We start from the raw sequence: 17,976 nt of genomic DNA, 5'->3' as shown, positions 1-17,976 counted from the left end.
CCCTTTCAATCATAGACTTCTTCTGGTTCGGTCCATCAACCATCATCAAGCCATTCCATCCTCATTACTTGAGATAAAATTGAAGCCGTCCATAAAAAAAACAAAAAACCAGCTTTAAAAGTAAGAAAGAATGGTATCATCGCTATATGAGAACGAGAAAGGACACCCCGCGCAATGCTACCAACCCCTTTCCAAGTAAAACAAATGAAAGCAATGTTGTTGAGCAACCAGGTATGGTCTTCTAGAATGCGTCTTCAAACGGGCAATCAATGCTATCATGTCCCTCCCTCTCACAGATTCCACACCATTTGTCCATATTCACAACCCCGCTTTCCTTGCCAGCAACAGGGCCGGACTCCATGGGATTCGGAATGATTCGGACGGGAGTTGCGTGCGAAGGACCATGTGATTTCTTTAATGGTGATAGTGGAGCGGGTTGGTATTCATCGGCTGGGGGGGGCTTCAGTGCTTCCTTGGCAATATCCTTGCCCGTTCGCTGGTGGGCAGCAGAAGCGTCTTGGGCGTGGTTACCGCTGCCATTTTGGCCGTTAGAGCTAAACATGTTTGTGCAGGTGAGGATATCGTGACCCGAGGTCTCACAGAGCTCACAGAAACTCTCATTAGTGGATGAGTATGCATCGCTTTCTGGCATAGTCTCCAGTGTATTGCCACGTCTGTGGCTTTCAGGGGACCGGGGTAACTCTCGCTCCCGCCAACTTCCAACCGTCCCCTTCGAGTCTCGAGCAGATGAGTGATCTTGGGTCACGGTTCCTGAACTTCCAATAGTCATAGCACTGGCGCGCTGAGTGGTTGCAGTGCTGGCGCTGCCTCTGCGAATTCGCTCAAGCTCACGCTCAAGCTCCTCTTCTCTATTATTCTTTGTTTCGACAACGACACGAAGGTCGTTGAGCTCTCGCTCAAGTTTCTCTCGAGCTAGCTTGTCGTCCATAGAGTCGACTCCATTGCTCCCCTTGCTACCCTGTCGAAGTCGAGTAAAGCTACCTTGGCGTTGAGTTGGTGTTTTCTGGAGGTCTGGATTCGAAGTCGTAGTATCTGGAACTGCATCCCTGCTCAAAGAGTGTATGATGGCTTTCAAGCCCCGAATTTCATCATCTCGCTGTTCCACTTCCTTTGACAGGGACCCGGATTCGCCGTTCACGACCCCCCCGTTCAATGCAGCAGCAGCCTTTTCACGCTCGCGACGTAACTCTGATCTCGTGCGCTCAACCTCGCCGCGTAAGAATTCCACTTCTCCTCTAGCTTCAGCCTCTCCTCGTCTTGCATCTTCCAGCCCTTCTTCTAATTCCTGAACCAGCTCTTCCAGTTGCTTGAGCTGCCGTGCAACACTATCCACATCCTCGCTACGTTCCTGTAATTCTCTCACTTCTTGTATCAAGTCCTCAACTCGCTTCTCATACACTCTCTCAGTCTCGGTGCTAGCCAACTCAAGGGTGTCAATAGTGCTCCTAAAATCAGCTCGATGGGCATCAAATTCTGCCGTCAGCATTGCAATCTTTTCGTTCTTTTCCCGCATCATCGCACGCAGCTGCCCAGCATCCTTATCCTCTAGACTGCCTCTATGATGTCTGCTAGGTAAATCTGCGGCTCCCATTAACGATTGCACTTCAGCCAGACTGTTTTCCATTTCTGCCAAGCTCGCTGCTTGCTCTTTTAGTTGTCTATCACGCTCTTCTAACTGTCCTCGTAACCGGTCGGCCTCATCATCGTTCATCCGGGACGCTGCTCGGGATGCCGCCCGCGACGCCGGCCGAATTTTTGCGTTGAATGAGGATACAGAGCCGATGCTTGCATTGGTGGCCGTACGTGCCACTCCAATAGGCGTCGTGTCATCGTCGCTATAATTTGACTTAACCTGTCCCAGGGCAGAAGTACTTCGAGGGCCCATGGTTGCGTGCATTCCCGTTCGGGGCGTATATCCTATTCTCTTGCTCGGATCACCAGAGTCTTTCGTCCCCCTCACGCTCTGCCCAAACTTTCCAGGAGCCGGGCTAGCATATCTTGCAGGTGCTTTTGCCGTTGGCGTCCCGATGGATGGTCTCCCGGCCCCAATCATTGGCCTCCGCAAAGGCGACTCGGGGCGGGGCAGAGATGGCCGTGACTTCTTAAACTGAGGACTTGGTGCTCTAGCGGGCCCAACTGACTGACTGAATTTTGGTAGTGAAGGAGTTGGCGGGGTATACGCATTCGATCCCTGGCCTGCTACCCTGAAACTGCCGCCAGCCGATGGAGTCGAAGGCGTGAGAGGGAAAGAGCCCTCCCCCGAGGACTGGGACTCACGCCTGGTAGCTCTATTTACCGGGAGAAAGATACCGGAACCAGGAATAGAGGTTGTAAAGTAAGATACGCTGTGTGACTTGTCAGCCTACATTCTCGTCTCCAGCCAGCGTAGACAATCGCCGTTTGTGTTTCTTACCCATCAACATCGCCATTATTCTTCCCGCGCGCTGCAAACTCCTCGCTCAGCTCGACGCCTGCAAACACGCCCTTTTTGCCTTGTACGCTGCCTATAAATCTGACCGACCCATACATGTTTCCAGGCACATCGACCGTGTCGTTCACCTCGAGGCTATTGTCATTGCCTTCGCCTCCACGCCACGGCGTCGGAGGGCCCATCGTGTTCGCCATGTGGGAGTTGGAATTCGAATTCTCATCCAGCACGGTGCTTAGAGGGTATGCTTTGCTAGCATCAGGGATGGCGGCGAGGGAGCCGGAGGTGAGGGTACTCAGGGACGACTTGCGCGGAAGCGCGTTTGTCTTGTGACCGTTGGCGGCGGATACTAGCAGCTGACCGGTGTAGGAGGCGCCAAGGTTAGGGCTCGAAGCGGTATTGATATTGAAGGCGTTAGTTATAGAAGGTCGTGGTCGGGCGAGGGTCCGTCTGGGTGTGAAGGTCGACATTGAGCTGTTTCGCCTTGCTCGGCCTGGTCGCGTTTATTATTATTTGCCTTCGGGCCCTCCCAGGTCTTAGCAGCTGGTCTAAGGAGCCCCAAGGTCGGTCAACCCCTGGCCTGGTCGCAAAGGGCAATCGACGGCGCCTTTTGACGAGAGCAATTTCGGTGCAATTGTGCAGAATACTGGGAAAGAGGATTCCTGCTATTGAAACTAATCGTAAATAAAGGAAGCACAAAGCGAGCGTGAGGCTTGGGGACGACGAAATCAACCGCCCTCCCACTGTGATCCCCCCTTGCATCCTCCTTGCGCTTCAAGGGACGAGCAATAGCAATGCTGGCCCAATCGGAGGAAACTGTCAGCCTCCCAGTGCGTTCACTGCGCTGGCAGGCATCTTTATTATTTTTCAATTGTTTGTTTGTTTGTTTGGTTCTGCATCTGTAATCTCTCATTCTCCACTCTACTGTCGATTGTTATACTATGTTTGGCTCTTGTCCAACTCTTCCATTGCTGATCCTCTGGCGTCGTCAGGGAGGAAGTGGCCCCTGGATTGTGTGGCCACCTGGCTCCATCCTGTCAGATGCAATCCCTGGGGCGCATTTACGTACTCTGTACTTCTGCCCATGTTAGACGCGTTCCAAGGTTTTCAGATTCAGAATAATCTTTGCCCTTCAGCGTCCTTGGGTCAATTGCATTTATTATCTAAGTCTGTTTGGAGAAACCGTCCGAATGTTTTGCCTAGCAACCAGCTCAAAACTGGAGAATCCCCTTCTGGTCAAGGTCGATCCTTGTGGCGGATGCACGGCTCCGCACCGACAACGTAACTTGCTTGGTGCTCCCGCACTTCTTCCAGCAAGAAAGTGGATCTGTGTATCTGGTCTGGTATTTGCAATAGATCTTGAACTAAATAATGGTTCTGTGCGGTAGGCCCATGTCATATATCGTCGTCGCGCGCCTGATTTCCTTCCCACAGAGGGCCTAGTAATAAACACCTTTGCTAGCTGTGGGAGACTACAATTTCAAATTTTATCTCTACAGCTATCTGCCTTTCAAGGAGTTGGGCTAAGTGGCCATATCAGAGAAGGCAAAATCTCATCTGAAAGCCCAAGTTAGTTATCGTTTTTCATGTAACGACCCGTGTTATATGGGGCAATCATCATCCACTATGGATGCCCTACATTGTGATAGGCATTTCTAATGATGGTGGACATGACATGATCCTCAACACCATCATTAAATCTTACCTTTAGTCGCCCCATTTCATCAGGCGGGTAGTCCTGTTCGAGCTCTTATCTATCGCTTCTCTTTAAACATAGTGGGATTGCAATACCAAGCTTTGAGTTGAAATGGTCGTCATATAGCTTGTATATCTAGTCTGCTCCCGGGGTAACATGGGACCAAGCCTAATAGAACGGGCGCTGTAGTTCAGAAAGGCTATAGGCCAACCGACTTAGGTTTGTTTTTGAAAAGGCTACGTTGTGGCAGGAACGTCTTTCTGACACCCTATGATGAGCTTCATGAGCTATATATCCAACTACTCTATTTTGCAATGGCTCTGCCAATGTCGTTTGTGCTCCTTCGCTGGGGCCGGCTTGCCAAAGACCTACCAGATTGCACTCCAATATCCGCCCTCGTATGCATCGTGCATGCATATGATGCCACACATATTTGTTTGCATGCATACAAGTTTGCTACAGCGCTCCGCTATACTTACTTAACTCCCCAAACCCCTCATCAATCTACTGCCTGACCAAAGCTGATGCCCTGGGCCTGTCAGACATCTTCAAATACTTTGACTTTGAACATTGAACGGTTGGGCTACTGATCTCATCTATCAATCTTTCAAATTACAACACTTTCGTCGCTCAATAAGCCGGATGTATTGCCGCCAAACCGCTCATCTGGTCTGCAAACATTCTTTTTAGAAGGTGTACCAGGAATAAAAACCACAATGTTCAGCTTTACATATTCTTGCCAGGCTTACGGGTGTCGCAAACCATTACGAAGTCAGAGAGAGATTCATACATACCCTAATATATATTGCGATGACTGTAAGTATAGATATCTCCCTTTGCCATTTCCTCGAGATTTGCGAGGGGGGGCCGAGAAGGTATTAATCCAAAACAAATAGATATTCGAGACTCTACGCCAGTCCGAAGCCCTGAACCTGTTCAAGTCCGTGGAGTCACTTAAGACCCCGATCCCAGTGGCAGCCCTGACCTCGAAAAGGCATCAACTCTTGTAAGAATACCCTCGCTCTATAATATACCCTTTGCTAATATCGAGTCATAGCATGCATGGCCCGCCACTGCGAGCTACACGGGCTAATCGATCCAAACAGAGCTCCAAATCAGCCATTGCCGCATTGTTATAAACGTACATAACATTCTCTTTCCTCATCTCGTATTATTTGTTAGATTTTCCCCCCTTATGTCTTTGGTTGTTGCATGGTTCTAACATAAATGTGTTGAAATATATTACAGGGAATTTATTGTAAAGTAGGTGTTTCAGCGACTTGCAGAGGATGCGATCCGGGAGTTGGATTTGGAGGAATGAATCAGATAGTCGGCTCATGAGTTATAGAGTGGCTGCTTGGGTCTTTGGGTGCTCTGTACGTTGACAACAATATCGCTTCCCTCCTTCGATGGGGTCAATATGATATAATACGAAGTAAACACATTTCTACACAGCGGACATTCAAATCAAGGCCATTACTTTTTCTTCTTATTATTTCCCATTCCCTCCTAAAGATCTCCCCTTGGTTACTATTAACCCTATGGCAACCCACCGCGTGACTCTGGACAGGTATATAGTGTCTTCAACTATAACACCTCCACCTTCGCTCTCAACTCCAGATTACCATTCGCATTTCATTCATCATTCTCACGCACACATGGTTAACGATGCTGTGTAAAGTATCGGAAGACTCGCCGTTAGAAATCGCTATTAATTTGTTTTCGTGGACATTATGACAGTTACGCCCATATTCACGCTTACATACATGCCCTTAATCATCTAATCAACTATCAAGTCGAATGTATGTTTGCCCAACTTTGAAGATCGGCAGAACTTCGTAGACTTGGCCAAGGTTCGCGTATAAAATTCCCATTGGCCAACGCGGGTCCTCACTAGCGCGCCCCACCTAAAAATTCCCTTCTTAAGCAGAATCTCTCTCCGAACCTCTTCTTTTCCTCTTCGTGCGGCGACAGGACAACAACCCGTGTTGCTCAGACATCCCCAAACCTCCCTCACAGGAGCGTTTGCGCCATGGTGTTAAGTCAAATCATTTTGAGCGTCAGTCCTGTCACAGAGAAAACTTAATTGCTACACGGCCTCTTTATTCGTTAGTTCTGCACTGTGTTCGCTCCCGCGATTTGTCTTAACGGGCTCGCGGGACGCTGGGTGTAGGGCGTTGATGGAGGGTTGGACATACCTATGTGGAATGGAGAGATGGACTCGGGGGTTTCGGAGGGAGGACATACAGGTTGGAGAGTAGTCTTCGGGCAGAAGAAATTTTTGTCGCGAGACATAATCTTTCCGAGTTGGCTAGCAGGTGCCTAAGACAATTGAAGTTTATTCTGAACAGGACCTCATTCAGCAAATTGTGATCAGATAGCTGGAAATCTTCGATTCGTACGCAAGTGAAGCTCTTTGTTTTAACTCAATAGTCCCAGGATCGCCCCGTCAGCTCTGCCAACGCCCGCCATGTATCAATTCATTTATCATGCTTAACCCTTCCTATGCACCTTTTTCCTACTCTCCAGGCTCATCTCCAATTTTCTCCAATTTCCCCAAGTCTCTCTTCTCGCCAGTCTCCCCAATGACCCTAACACGGTCTACGCGGACCCGATCGCCATCTCCATCACCATCCACGATGAACAGAACCAAGCTTGTCACATTCTGAAATTTGACAAACCGTAAAGGTAGTGTCGCAGTGCCAGTGGAATCCCAATCACTTTCCGCGATGGTAATGCTTTGCGCCGCTGGGGTATCATCTGCTTCTTCGAATCCGAGGATATGTGGGCGGTTAGGATATATTTGGATGGTTTGTGGTCGCATGGGGACATCATCGTCGTCATCTTCCGGTTTTGGTGGTAATGATGTGATCTAAAACTCCCATTAGCAGATGAACCCCATTATGCAAGACTGGGACGCATACCTGTAGAGTATGGACCTTTAGAGTGGCTTGAAATGGCATGAACATCATCAGCTGCTCATCCGTATCACTCTCAACCCAATCTTTAGCCTGGTTCTCCGGCGCCTTCCCCTTCTGCAGTCCTGACGGTTTGCTGCTATCGAACAGAACCCGCACGCTTCCAAACTCGCTGTTCGAATTTAACAGCTCTAGGCCCTTGACGTCCACCTGGTCCGAAACATCACCATATCCCTTTGGCAGATCTCCAACACGCCAGTTGCTTCCACTGTTCGAACCTCCAAAGCCCGAGGAGCTTGAACCACCTTCTGCCTCAGCAGCCAACTTCCTGACAACGGCTTGCAGTTTTTGAGGGTCTGCGCCAGTGACTTTCTCAACGACCGTGCCTTGCTTGAAGATCATGAAGGTAGGCATGGCGGTGACATTGTAGCTCGCGGCGACTTCCTTTTGCGTGTCGACGTTGACCTTGACGAACGTAATGTGATTCGGGCGAGATAGCTGTGCAGATAGCTGCTCGTATATGGGGGCTATAGCTTTGCATGGTCCGCACCAGTCCGCATAGACTACATTAAAATCAGTACAGCTTCTATAGGCTTTGAGGTCGAGTTGCCAGAATTTCGGCGGCCAAAATGGTGGTGGGGTAAGTGGGGGAGACTTACAATCTGCCACCACAATCTTTGATGACTTCAAAAGACCACTGAATTGCGCCGGGGAGGCGATCTGAACCGTCTTCGACATCTTGAGCTTGGAGTCAGTGATGAGGAGAGAGGGTAGGTTTTGATTGTTCTTGTGTTTGCTAACCCTGCAGACACTGCGGATTTTGCCGAGCTTCAGGCGGACAACGTGACGCGATGTTTACTTCGGATTCCGGAGGTGCAACCTCACTCCACATTCACCTTATCATTTATTTAGCATACATATAGAATCAAGCTGTTTAATATGTATCCTCTATAGTACTATACTACTTGTCATGTTTGATATATGGTATTTAAGTAGTATTGGTTTTCCTCCGAGGATTCTATCTAATCCGACGGCCACAAATGTAAGTAAATAAAGTAGGCGATGAGATAACCTTGTTGGTAAGATTGGCACTTATTATAACAACGCTACCAAGCAAGGTGTTTGGGAGCTTAGTAATTGATTGCTCTTTCGAATTTACAATATTAGTAGTGAAGATGAAGTGAAGTTTGCCATGGACTGGCTACCTGGATCAGTTTTTCAATCTAAGTAGAGCGGTTTGCAACAGATATACCACTTGGATTTTGGACTGTAACTTGCCTCACCTAGTAGACTCTTTATAAGTTTTTCAAACTAGCGGTTACTTTACACTCCTAGGTTTGACGGAATCAAATAGCTTATAAACACGTTGACCATTACTACCTAGTAGGTTAGCCCGGTCAAGTGCAGCATTGTCCCTACACACGCCGTGGCTGCTACCTACTAACGGTGTATCATCTTAATAATACAATTGTTTACCGACCAAACCCCCTCCCCATCCCCTTGAATATATATGACCAAATAAGCAAATATCCATTAACAAAGTACAAGGGCGTGGCACTTGGTCAAGTATGTTTCTGGTCAAATTGTACTTTCGTTATCGCCAGGGAAAGGGTGAGGCTAAGCAGAGTCTGTTCTAGAGAATAAACCTGTTATTCTGAAGTCCACGATCTGGTACCTATTGTCATGTAGTCGCGTAGGAGTATGGTGCCACGCATCTCCCCCTGGAGATTGAATAGGTTGCTTTGAAACGTTTTGTCAACGGTATTGCTATCAAAGTCATCGAAACCAAGCTTATCCGCCCCCCACTCTATGATAGCTTGTTTCCTAAATACAACTGCTAGTACGAATATCACAGTGCTTCGTCTTACTTTTTCATTATAAAAAGTAGATAACTAAAGCAGCCATTGTATAAGGGTTCCTTCTAGTTGTCCCTAGTGGAAGCTACTAGCTTCGATATTTTCTCAAGACCGTAGCGACTGTATGTAAAATCTGCGCGCTTGACAAGTCGATACAGGCGTATAGAACTACGTTGAGGAAAAGCCTTTTGTACCGCAAGAAAAATGTAAGATTAACACCAATAAACAAAATTCAGAAATGAACTTTACCTAACATTACGTTATAGTTTAATTTTTGCGGCATTGCGTTTTGATTGTTGTGGTACATGAGGCAAGTAGACTTTGGCTGTCGCTTTTCCGTGCAAGGTTCTCGAGGCTTGCTGGGTGTCTCTATATCAGAGCCATCGGACGGGCTTGCTGAACTTTGCGATTGATGAAAGTCCTCCGCGTTGTCATTTTTACACCCACTACTAAATTTTCGGCCTTTCCTAGGTCGCAATTTATATGAGGATCGGTTAAGTAATCGCAGTCTTGTCTTGAATACAGAGAATCTAGTGCCATTACTCAATTGTCTAATCAACATATTCCAAAGCCTATTATAGTCTGTATTGTCAGATTCTCTCTGTAATTGGAGGTTTGCGCATAGCTAATCGACGGTGGAATCCTTCCCTTAAAAGGGCTGAATGGATAGCGTCTTTCTTGACTCCAAAGTCTAATATAATTACTAGTTGTTGAAAAGATATTCGACAGTTTTTAGAGGACAGGCAGACGAATTCGACTAGCTCCTCGACTTGAGCTTGGGTAAGGAGGATAGGTCAGCCCTTTCTCTTTTGTAGAGCAGCTTTCTCTACCCTACAGGCACACGCTATTTGATTGACAGTATAGCCTGTATACCTACGGATCTGAGAATAGGACTAGCCTATAGTATGTAAAGGTTGGCAATCACGTCGTTGATCTCGAGTAAGGTCAGGGACTTTTATTCGACGAATAGGGGGGTGAGGGATAGGGCCCAAAGGCTCTGTAGGTGTATTCAAAATAAGCTCTAAAAACGCTGATATTTGGCACTTGGAAAAGTATAGGCTGTAGTAGTATAATTATAGCAACTCAAGGTCGACGCGTTGATTCTAGTGTTTTGGTATTGCCAGCCCCCTGCCTAATTGGGATTGGTTAAGGGGGCTAGGGGGCACCCCTACTGAGTCCTGTGTGAAACTTAACCGCTGTACCTCCGTACATAGTAGTTGAATACAGCAATGCTAGTTTGGACCTCTGAAATCGTCATTCCCACAGATGATCCACTTCCAACCCCAAGCGACCGCGGACTTTGTCAGTTTCAAGTTCACGTCTTGACCTCCAATGCCATTACTATGAGTCTATGATTGACTGAAATCCCAACAATAAACTCGTGCGGGTAACTTGATTAGCTGCTAGGAAGTGCCTGTAACTTCTCGTTATCGTAGAACGACTGCCCGCTCAAGAATTCGTCGTTGTGATTGAGATCCTCCGACATGTCGGCACCGCGCCTGAACATGCTATATCCATCCAACTTGTCCGAGGGCCTCTTTCGGAACCCGTATACTATACCCAGCACAATGGAAAGTCCCGACCAGAGGCAGAACAGTGCTAGAACCAGATACCCAGTCCCGTGTCCCGGTATCAGCGACGCGATGGTCAAGATCTTCCCCTCTCGCGAAGACGTCAAATTCGTATTCACCCATTCTGCTTCGAACCCGGATGTAACGCCGTACATGAGTTTGAGTGCATCCATGCCGTATGCGAGCATCACGGACCGTAACAATGCCTCGGAAGGAACGTAGCCTTGGTATCTCCATAGGCTGCCAAGCGGCATCTCGCTCGGCAAGTGGCTGACCTTGTAGAAGTCGGAAAATTTCGTCCTAGAAAGGATTTCCTGAGTCAAATGGCCGAAAACGCCCGCTCTAAGGCCCTTGAAGTCATGGTCAGGATCAACTCTCTCGAAGTCGCTGAAGGTTGATGTTACGCCGTCCACAGTTGCCATTCCGGCGCCCGAAGATACAACGCATCGGACACCAATGGGGGCCGCCACTTCTAAGACAGGTTCTGGATACTTGGGCATTTGATAGTCGGTTAATTTTGTTGGGTCGAAAAAGTCGCGAAGGTCGGTGATCGAGGCGTTCAGCTTGGCTGGCTGTCCACCAGGGTTTAGGACCGTAAAGTTTTCGCCTCCTCGGATCTTGAAGAAAGTGTCGTTACCGACAAGCGTCTTGTTCTCTGACATGAAGAAAGGACTTCCCATTCCTTCAATGACAGGACCAAGAGTAGAATTAAAGGCAAGGGTGTCGTTGGCTTCGTCGTAGTAGCCGCGGAACTGGAGCTGCCATAGCGCGTATTCGAACACCATTGACTGGGTGATGTCGACGGGAATGTTGTAGCCAGACGTCTCGTACGTGGCCCCTACAGTCGTTGGAGTGCTCATCCCCATTTCGGAATACGACCACATGTTGACGTTGTTAGGGGTGTTGCTGCTGTTGAAGATTTGGATCGAATAGCCTGAAGGAGTTCGGAGAGTGACAATGGGCCTTGTATTGTCACGGGGAGCGTCTACCGTTGAGAAGATGGACACGGGCTTCTCGCTCAGAACTGTGAATTCAGAGGCTGTGCGAACGATTGAGCAGTTATACTTAACCCGAAGTCCCCATGGTTTGCCTGACGCCGGTACGTCGGCCTGCGGCGCGAGGAACATGTCGGGAATGGACTCTGTCAGGGGCAGAGTATTCGGCACCTGCTCAAGGCAAGAATGTTCAGTCCTGTCAACGCCTGGAGGAGTGTATACTACTCCGAAGCCCGGAATGGTTGGGGACGATCCGATTCTCCAAGCACCTTGTAGGTCGGTAGCAGTCCCACCCACCAATCCAGCTCCTGTCGCGTTGTTGTACGTGGTCGCGTTCCGTCCCGTCACAAAAGGGTGGGCCGATGTCCTGATATGCCCATCGCCAATCTCGAAGACAAGACCGGACAGGGGGAACGCGATAAACGGGGCGACGCTTAGGAGGGTGAGCAAACACCACAGCTTGTGAAACTCGCGATGGTAGACGGCTTTCAACCACCCCGAAGGGCTGCTCCAGGTGGTGTTGGAGTGCATCAAAAGCGCGACAAGATTCGGCGCCCTCCAGAACCGCGACTGGAGCATGGCAACCTCCACGCCAGCAAGTCCATACTGCGACCACGACAAGCCAAAAACACCAATGAGGAACCAGGAGTAGTAGATCAGAGACCCTGAGAAGGTGCGGTACTTGGCAGCATCGTCGTTCTCGATGCCCAAGACGAGCCTCCCCCAGATGACGCCGTACCAAACTGTGACGATACACGGGATCAGGATCAAGACAAGGGTTCGCGCCCAATACCGCTGGAGTTGCTGTGGTTTGACTGTTCCTGTGTGGCCATTTCGTTGGATCTCATGGTCATCGGTTGCGAACTGAGGCTTCCGGTCGGAGCTCTCACTGTCTTGGAGAGGGTGTTCTTTGACGGCGTTCGTAGTGACGAGGGACGCCATGCGAAAAATGAGAGGAAGCGCTTGGCGTTGCTACGGTTTTGCCAGATGGGTGTGCACTTGTGGTCGAGGCATGGCCGTTTTCTTATAAATACGACAATCTGTGGCGGCATGCCAACTGAGGTTCAGCCCATAAGTAAAGTAATAGCACTAGCCAGGGAGCTCTCACACGTACGCAAAACTTTACCTACCGTATTCCAGCACAATTTCCCTTGCAATTACACTTCAATAGAATAAGGAACGGCGCCTCACATGGGACCCGACTTGTGCTCTTACTATGCTTATGGGCTGTACCTCCGTGCTTCGTTCGCGCCGCAAAGGACCAGGGGCCTGTCCAGGGTGTGTTGGCAAATAATATGATATCAATGATGCAAAAGGGTGCTCAGCCGCCAAAACACGGACTCTGTGTTTTCCACTCACCAGTTTTCCACGGCTCGCGCAACCAGGGTGGTCAGGGGTGAGCAAGGTGAGCTTGGCATCGATGCATAATGGTGGGAATGGACCAAGGGTTCAGTGCAAGGTACCTTCGTACTCCGTGTAAATTTGTAGAAATTCGCACATCCTATAGGGAATTGGAGCCTGGGATAGAATGTGATATTGGAACTGTACGCGCAGGCCAATTGGAGCTATATTATATAATCGACTAATTAAATAAGGTACAGCGTTGCTAACCGAATAGGATTTAGCGCTGTGTACTAGCGTGCCGGTCCAAGGGATAGATGTTTTACTAGTTCCTAGCCACAGAAATCTAAGGCCAATTTCATAATGCAAGAGTTCAGCTGAGAGTATTGTGCTGACGAGAGATTCTTGGCAATAGAAAGTGCCCCTTCTTTAGTGGTCTTCGTAGATGTATTCGGCCCACTTGCAAGTTGGTTCCATTCAAGGCTGGTTTGAATTCTGGATGCCGGCGCGAGGCGCGCCTTTTGGAACATGAAGGAGAAAGGTTTCCACCCGGGCCACTCTGTAGCGAGCTAGGTTCCGGACTTCTAGGCTCTAGACTAAACAGGTTGTGGTTTTGAGGGTGATATAGCTACTGCCTACTTTGGTTGATGGTAGTAGGCTGCTAAGATTTGCAGCTCTAGGTTCCTAGGGCAAGAGAGCACGATGATTGATGCCTCTCTGCTCTCAACTGTAGGTAAGGCAGGCTCTATAGGTGTAGGAATGGAAGAAAGAAGCATAGTGCTTATGATGTTAAATTTGAAAGAAGACTTGGCGCATAACCTTGATGGGGGCGGTCGACAGAAGACTGTATGGAAGAACGTTGCTCCATGCCGAGCTCCGCTTTGGTGAATCACAAGATTGATCACGGTGACGGGCAACAGTCACATGACTGGTACTTGACAGTTTGTCGCTCTTCTTATATATATATTAAGACTACTAAAGCGAACTTCTCGCGGCTATCGCTCGCCGTCCCTCCCGATCTATGCACGGGCTTTTGCACAGATTAACCCAGGGCCCAGGCACAGCTCTATTGTCTTTGGCAGAACCCGGGCATACTCGTAGGCCCACCCGCTTATGACAGTTAACCCGACCCTGATGAGCCTCAAATGCACACATTTTCCCGACCGGCTGTCTTTTTCGCGTCTTGTACTTCGGAGGGGCAGTACCGGGACTACTATGCGAAGTCTGAGTTTTCGATCTACCCCCAAACCGCAACCACCTCAATTCTAGATTCACATAGTACCAAGCACCGGCGCTATTAGCGAACATGCCTCTTGCCGTGTCTATGCTTGCATTTGACCCTGTCAGAGAAGATGGGCGCAACCTACGAACGTACTGTGAGTACCTAGGTGCTGTATGCCGTACTTGCAATCAAAAACTGGCCTAAAGAGGGCCTCGGGGATACAGCGGATTTCCAATCGTGATACCCCGTTAGCCTCGAGAGGGTCTTGTGAATTTTGGCTATGTCCGTGGTCTTGAAATTCAGCAGCAATTGATTCTAGATTGCCTCCGCACATATCTCAGAGACGTCGACCACAACAACCGCATATTCGATAGCCTACTTCAACATGGACAACCAAGGACAGACCACGTCACAAAGCGCGGGAGGTGGGAGCAGCATAGAAAGCTTCAATCGCATTGACACTCATGCACACTTCCTACCAGACTTCTACCGCGACGCTCTCCTCGACGCGGGTATCACAAAGCCAGATGGCATGCTTGCCATCCCGCCCTGGAACGAAGAGGACCATGTTGACTTCATGGACGCCAGTCGAATCAGCAAGTCCTACCTCAGTATCAGCACCCCGGGAGTGTATTTCGGGGACATTGACAAGGCAAAGAAACCTGCCAGAAAAGTCAACGAGCACGCCGCGGATGTAGCCAGCAAAAACAACAGATCAGTCACGTCACTTGCCTCTTCTCTCGACTGCACAGAAGACGTCTACCCGGAAGTCTCTCCCAATAAAACACGACCTGATTGGGCAGTACTTTCTGCGCTTGTCAAAATTTGGGATCCGCCTGTCATGCCGTGATAGCTTATGGATGGATATTGTAGCAGGAGAAGAGATGTCCATCGGGGCCCGCGTGCTCTATGCTGCTATTTACACTATTATACGTTATCACTCGACTCGGTGGTCTACTACTACAGAGACACTTGCCATGAGTCGATTCAGGACATGACATGCATAAAGAATCGAGTATAGCTCGATAGACCAACTCAAATATATATAGTTTCTAGTTACATATATGCCGCTCTTGGTGGATGTACAGTACAAGGCCTAGCGCAAAGAAGCCGCCGTCTCAGGTTACCAGAGCAATGGTCGCATTCCGAGCTTCGAGCGGGCGGGGTGGTCGGCGGTACGGTATATCCAGTCCCTTCGAAGCCGACCGAGAGAGGGAAGGGGGTATAGACCACTCACCCCTTCTCATCCAGGACGAGACCGTTGTTGCTCATCGGTAAATGTGGGCTTGTCAAAGTGCAAGAGCTGCCATCACCACTGCCTGTGCAACACGGATGAACTCGCCTTCCGCGTTGCGTGTAAGTAGAAAAAGACCCACAAGACATACCTCCAGCGTGTAGACGCCGGTAAAGAGCTGTTGAAGTGCCCTGCTGTACATGAGGCCGCTGGTATCCACCAAGACCTCCAGAACGTAGAGAGGAGTACCGGTAGACGACCTAGAACAAGACAAAGGTCACGACGCCGAGTGCCAGAATGAGGGGCCATCTTCCAAGATGCGGACATAATTTTCCATCTGGTAATAGGCACTCCTCATATATATTGTTGCCTTTCCGGCCCCCAGTTGCTCTGCAAAAGCAAGGCAGCCGCCGGTTTTCTAGTTTCCGGCAATAGATTTCTACATGCTTGCACATAACCCGTAGGCCTTTATAATGTTTAGCTACTTCTCAGACCAGATTTTCTTCTTTTTAAGGAACATGCCGTTGGGGTGCCACTTGCGATACACAAGCCCTGGTGCCTACACTGCTGCCCCTTCAGCCTCTGTTGCTTCGCGGAAAGAAGGCAACCGCTGAGACACCAGGATCTGTTTGAGGGATTTTGAATCAAGTGTCTACTTGAAATTAAAAACCTGACTGGTCAGAGCAGTACAGGCGTTCTGACCAGCCGGTACTTCCCACGCTCTGACTTCGGTTTGTTCCCTTCAATATGTATCATACCCTCCTTTGCGAAGTGCGTACGACTCCTGATAACGTGTACTTAGCCAAGATGGAGCTCTCCTTTCTCAGCCAGGACGTCTCTGTCCCGTGGCCACCCTTGAACACATAAAAGAGAGCATTCACGTTACATTCAAAATGGCTAAGGAAGTATCTAGTACTACCTGAAACTAAGATAATGCAATACGCGATGCCACGGTTCCCATTTTCGCATGCCCATACCCTCCCCCCCATTCAACCCCATCAGACTCAATCCCCCCTGTCGCGCAGTCATATGGGGCAACCATACCGCCCTGATGGTTCCCAGTTCCCCACGACGTCTCCGTATATGGCATCCCAAGCGATGATCCACAGCCTTGCTCACCCGCACCCCTTCCTGGCCAATCCAGCCCATCAGTTCCACTCGCCTCATGCATTCCTCCTCCCAACCTCCTCGATGGCTTAGGGCCCATCCACTGCCGATAGCCCCAGCTCCGCCGGGGGGGTCGGGCACGGAGTTTCCCATGCCCTCTGGCGCATTATTCGGCCATTCTGATACGAAGATATGAAGGCAGCGTCGCCGAACGGTGACCGGCTTCCAGGGTAAGGCGAGACATTCTCCCCAGTGCTCCGGGCCGATCTCCTCAGGAATGATGATTGGACCGTTAAACGCTTGGACCCCTGAAATCGTGCAGAAGTACGGGGTATGTGCTGCGGAAGGCGTTCCGACGAAGGACGAGACGAGGTACGACGAAGTACGCGTGTATATACATGTACATATATACTCGGGGACGGAGTACGAGGTACTACGTACCTTATGTACAGATACTTGCGTACGAAGTACTCCGCTTTTTCTTTTTCTTTCCTTGGTCTTGTTCCAACGACCCTATTTCATTATGACGCCTGTTGTCTGTGCGTCAAGAGCTGGTGCTTCAGACTTCGCACCGTTGTTGGCAGCAGGCTGAAAATACCAAGAAAGGCGCGAGCTCGCGTTGGTACAAAACGCATGGCCTCCCGTGGACGTCCAAACTGTTCCTTCGTCCTTGGCCTCATATGGACCTTGTCCCAGTCCCTCTATAACAACCGCCCAACGCCCTTCCCAGGCCTGCTGTGCCGAAGTGTGCCGCTCTCCACATGATGGAGCATGCTCTACATGCAAGGGAAGATGCCCAGGGCAGGCCAACTGACACACGCATTACGGAACTCATCCTCATCAACGTCATCCCATGTGGCATTGCAGGCTGCATCGTTGGATTGCGTATGTATGCCCGGACGATGACGGTGAATAAATTGGGGTTGGACGATTTGTTCGTAATGCTTGCTACGGTAGGGCAAAGCTGATGCTTGCTGTGGAAGCCTTGCTCACCAACTCTGTAGTTTTTCGGAGTAGTTGTAACGGCGCTCAATTGCTCAGGTGGGGCCTTTGGCTATGGCCGGCATTACTGGGCCATGCCTGTCAGCATAAACATTGAACGCGCAAATGAAGTATGGCTTTGACCTGCACATTCTGGCCTTTCATAGCTAATCAGTTTTAGGTTCAATATGCAACAGTGGCTTTCAGTTTTGCAACCCTAAGTTTTGCAAAGATTTCCATGGCCCTCTTCTACCTTCGTCTCAGCCCCAGCGATACCTACAGGAAGGTGATCAAGGCCGTCGCGGGTCTTTGCATGGCTTTCAGCTTCATCAGCCTCATGTTTGCCCTGTTCTTTTGCTCTCCAGTCTCAAAGGCCTGGGAAGGGGCTATGAATCCTGGAATCAAAGGAAAATGCCTTCCGTTCTATGATATTATACTGTCAGTCAGCGGCATCAATGTGTTCCTTGAAGTGGTTCTTTTTTGCTTGCCATTGCCAATGCTCTGGGGACTTCGACAGCCATTGAAAGTCCGGATCCGCGTGTTATTGCTGTTCAGCTTTGGATCCTTGTATGTGAAATCCACTCTATTTGAAGAGCCCACACTCAT

The 17,976-nt window shown here is 49.4% G+C and overlaps 5 protein-coding genes across 5 annotated transcripts in view; 2 read left to right on the top strand and 3 right to left on the bottom strand.

The window, feature by feature from the left end:
* Nucleotides 1–241: 241 nt before the first annotated feature.
* On the bottom strand, nt 242–2,919 carry BP5553_06034 (Uncharacterized protein; the record flags this gene model as incomplete). Its single annotated transcript, XM_032014657.1, has 2 exons — nt 242–2,366; nt 2,435–2,919. 2 exons carry the CDS (start codon nt 2,917–2,919, stop codon nt 242–244), a joined length of 2,610 nt encoding a protein of 869 aa, XP_031869338.1.
* A 3,744-nt stretch (nt 2,920–6,663) lies between these two features.
* Nucleotides 6,664–7,801, bottom strand: BP5553_06033 (uncharacterized protein; the record flags this gene model as incomplete). Its single annotated transcript, XM_032014656.1, has 3 exons — nt 6,664–7,017; nt 7,070–7,626; nt 7,723–7,801. 3 exons carry the CDS (start codon nt 7,799–7,801, stop codon nt 6,664–6,666), a joined length of 990 nt encoding a protein of 329 aa, XP_031869337.1.
* A 2,514-nt stretch (nt 7,802–10,315) lies between these two features.
* On the bottom strand, nt 10,316–12,427 carry BP5553_06032 (Uncharacterized protein; the record flags this gene model as incomplete). Its single annotated transcript, XM_032014655.1, has 1 exon — nt 10,316–12,427. The coding sequence occupies one exon, from the start codon at nt 12,425–12,427 to the stop codon at nt 10,316–10,318; it is 2,112 nt and encodes a 703-aa protein (XP_031869336.1).
* A 2,006-nt stretch (nt 12,428–14,433) lies between these two features.
* BP5553_06031 (uncharacterized protein) lies at nt 14,434–14,898 on the top strand (the record flags this gene model as incomplete). Its single annotated transcript, XM_032014654.1, has 1 exon — nt 14,434–14,898. One exon carries the CDS (start codon nt 14,434–14,436, stop codon nt 14,896–14,898), a length of 465 nt encoding a protein of 154 aa, XP_031869335.1.
* Nucleotides 14,899–17,153: 2,255 nt separating this feature from the next.
* BP5553_06030 (uncharacterized protein) overlaps nt 17,154–17,976 on the top strand; it is a gene marked incomplete at both ends in the record, with an annotated part of 1,517 nt that continues 694 nt past the window's right edge. The window contains 3 exons of the mRNA XM_032014653.1: nt 17,154–17,342; nt 17,394–17,501; nt 17,552–17,808. Coding sequence (XP_031869334.1) covers nt 17,154–17,342; nt 17,394–17,501; nt 17,552–17,808 — 554 coding nt within the window. The remainder of the gene's footprint in view (nt 17,343–17,393; nt 17,502–17,551; nt 17,809–17,976) is intronic.

This window comes from Venustampulla echinocandica (genome assembly GCF_003357145.1).
Source record: "Venustampulla echinocandica strain BP 5553 chromosome Unknown scaffold_3, whole genome shotgun sequence".
In the NCBI taxonomy this organism is placed as follows: Eukaryota; Fungi; Ascomycota; class Leotiomycetes; order Helotiales; family Pleuroascaceae; genus Venustampulla; species Venustampulla echinocandica.
The sequence above is the reverse complement of the archived record's forward strand: the minus strand, read 5'-3'. Positions and strand labels throughout refer to the sequence as shown.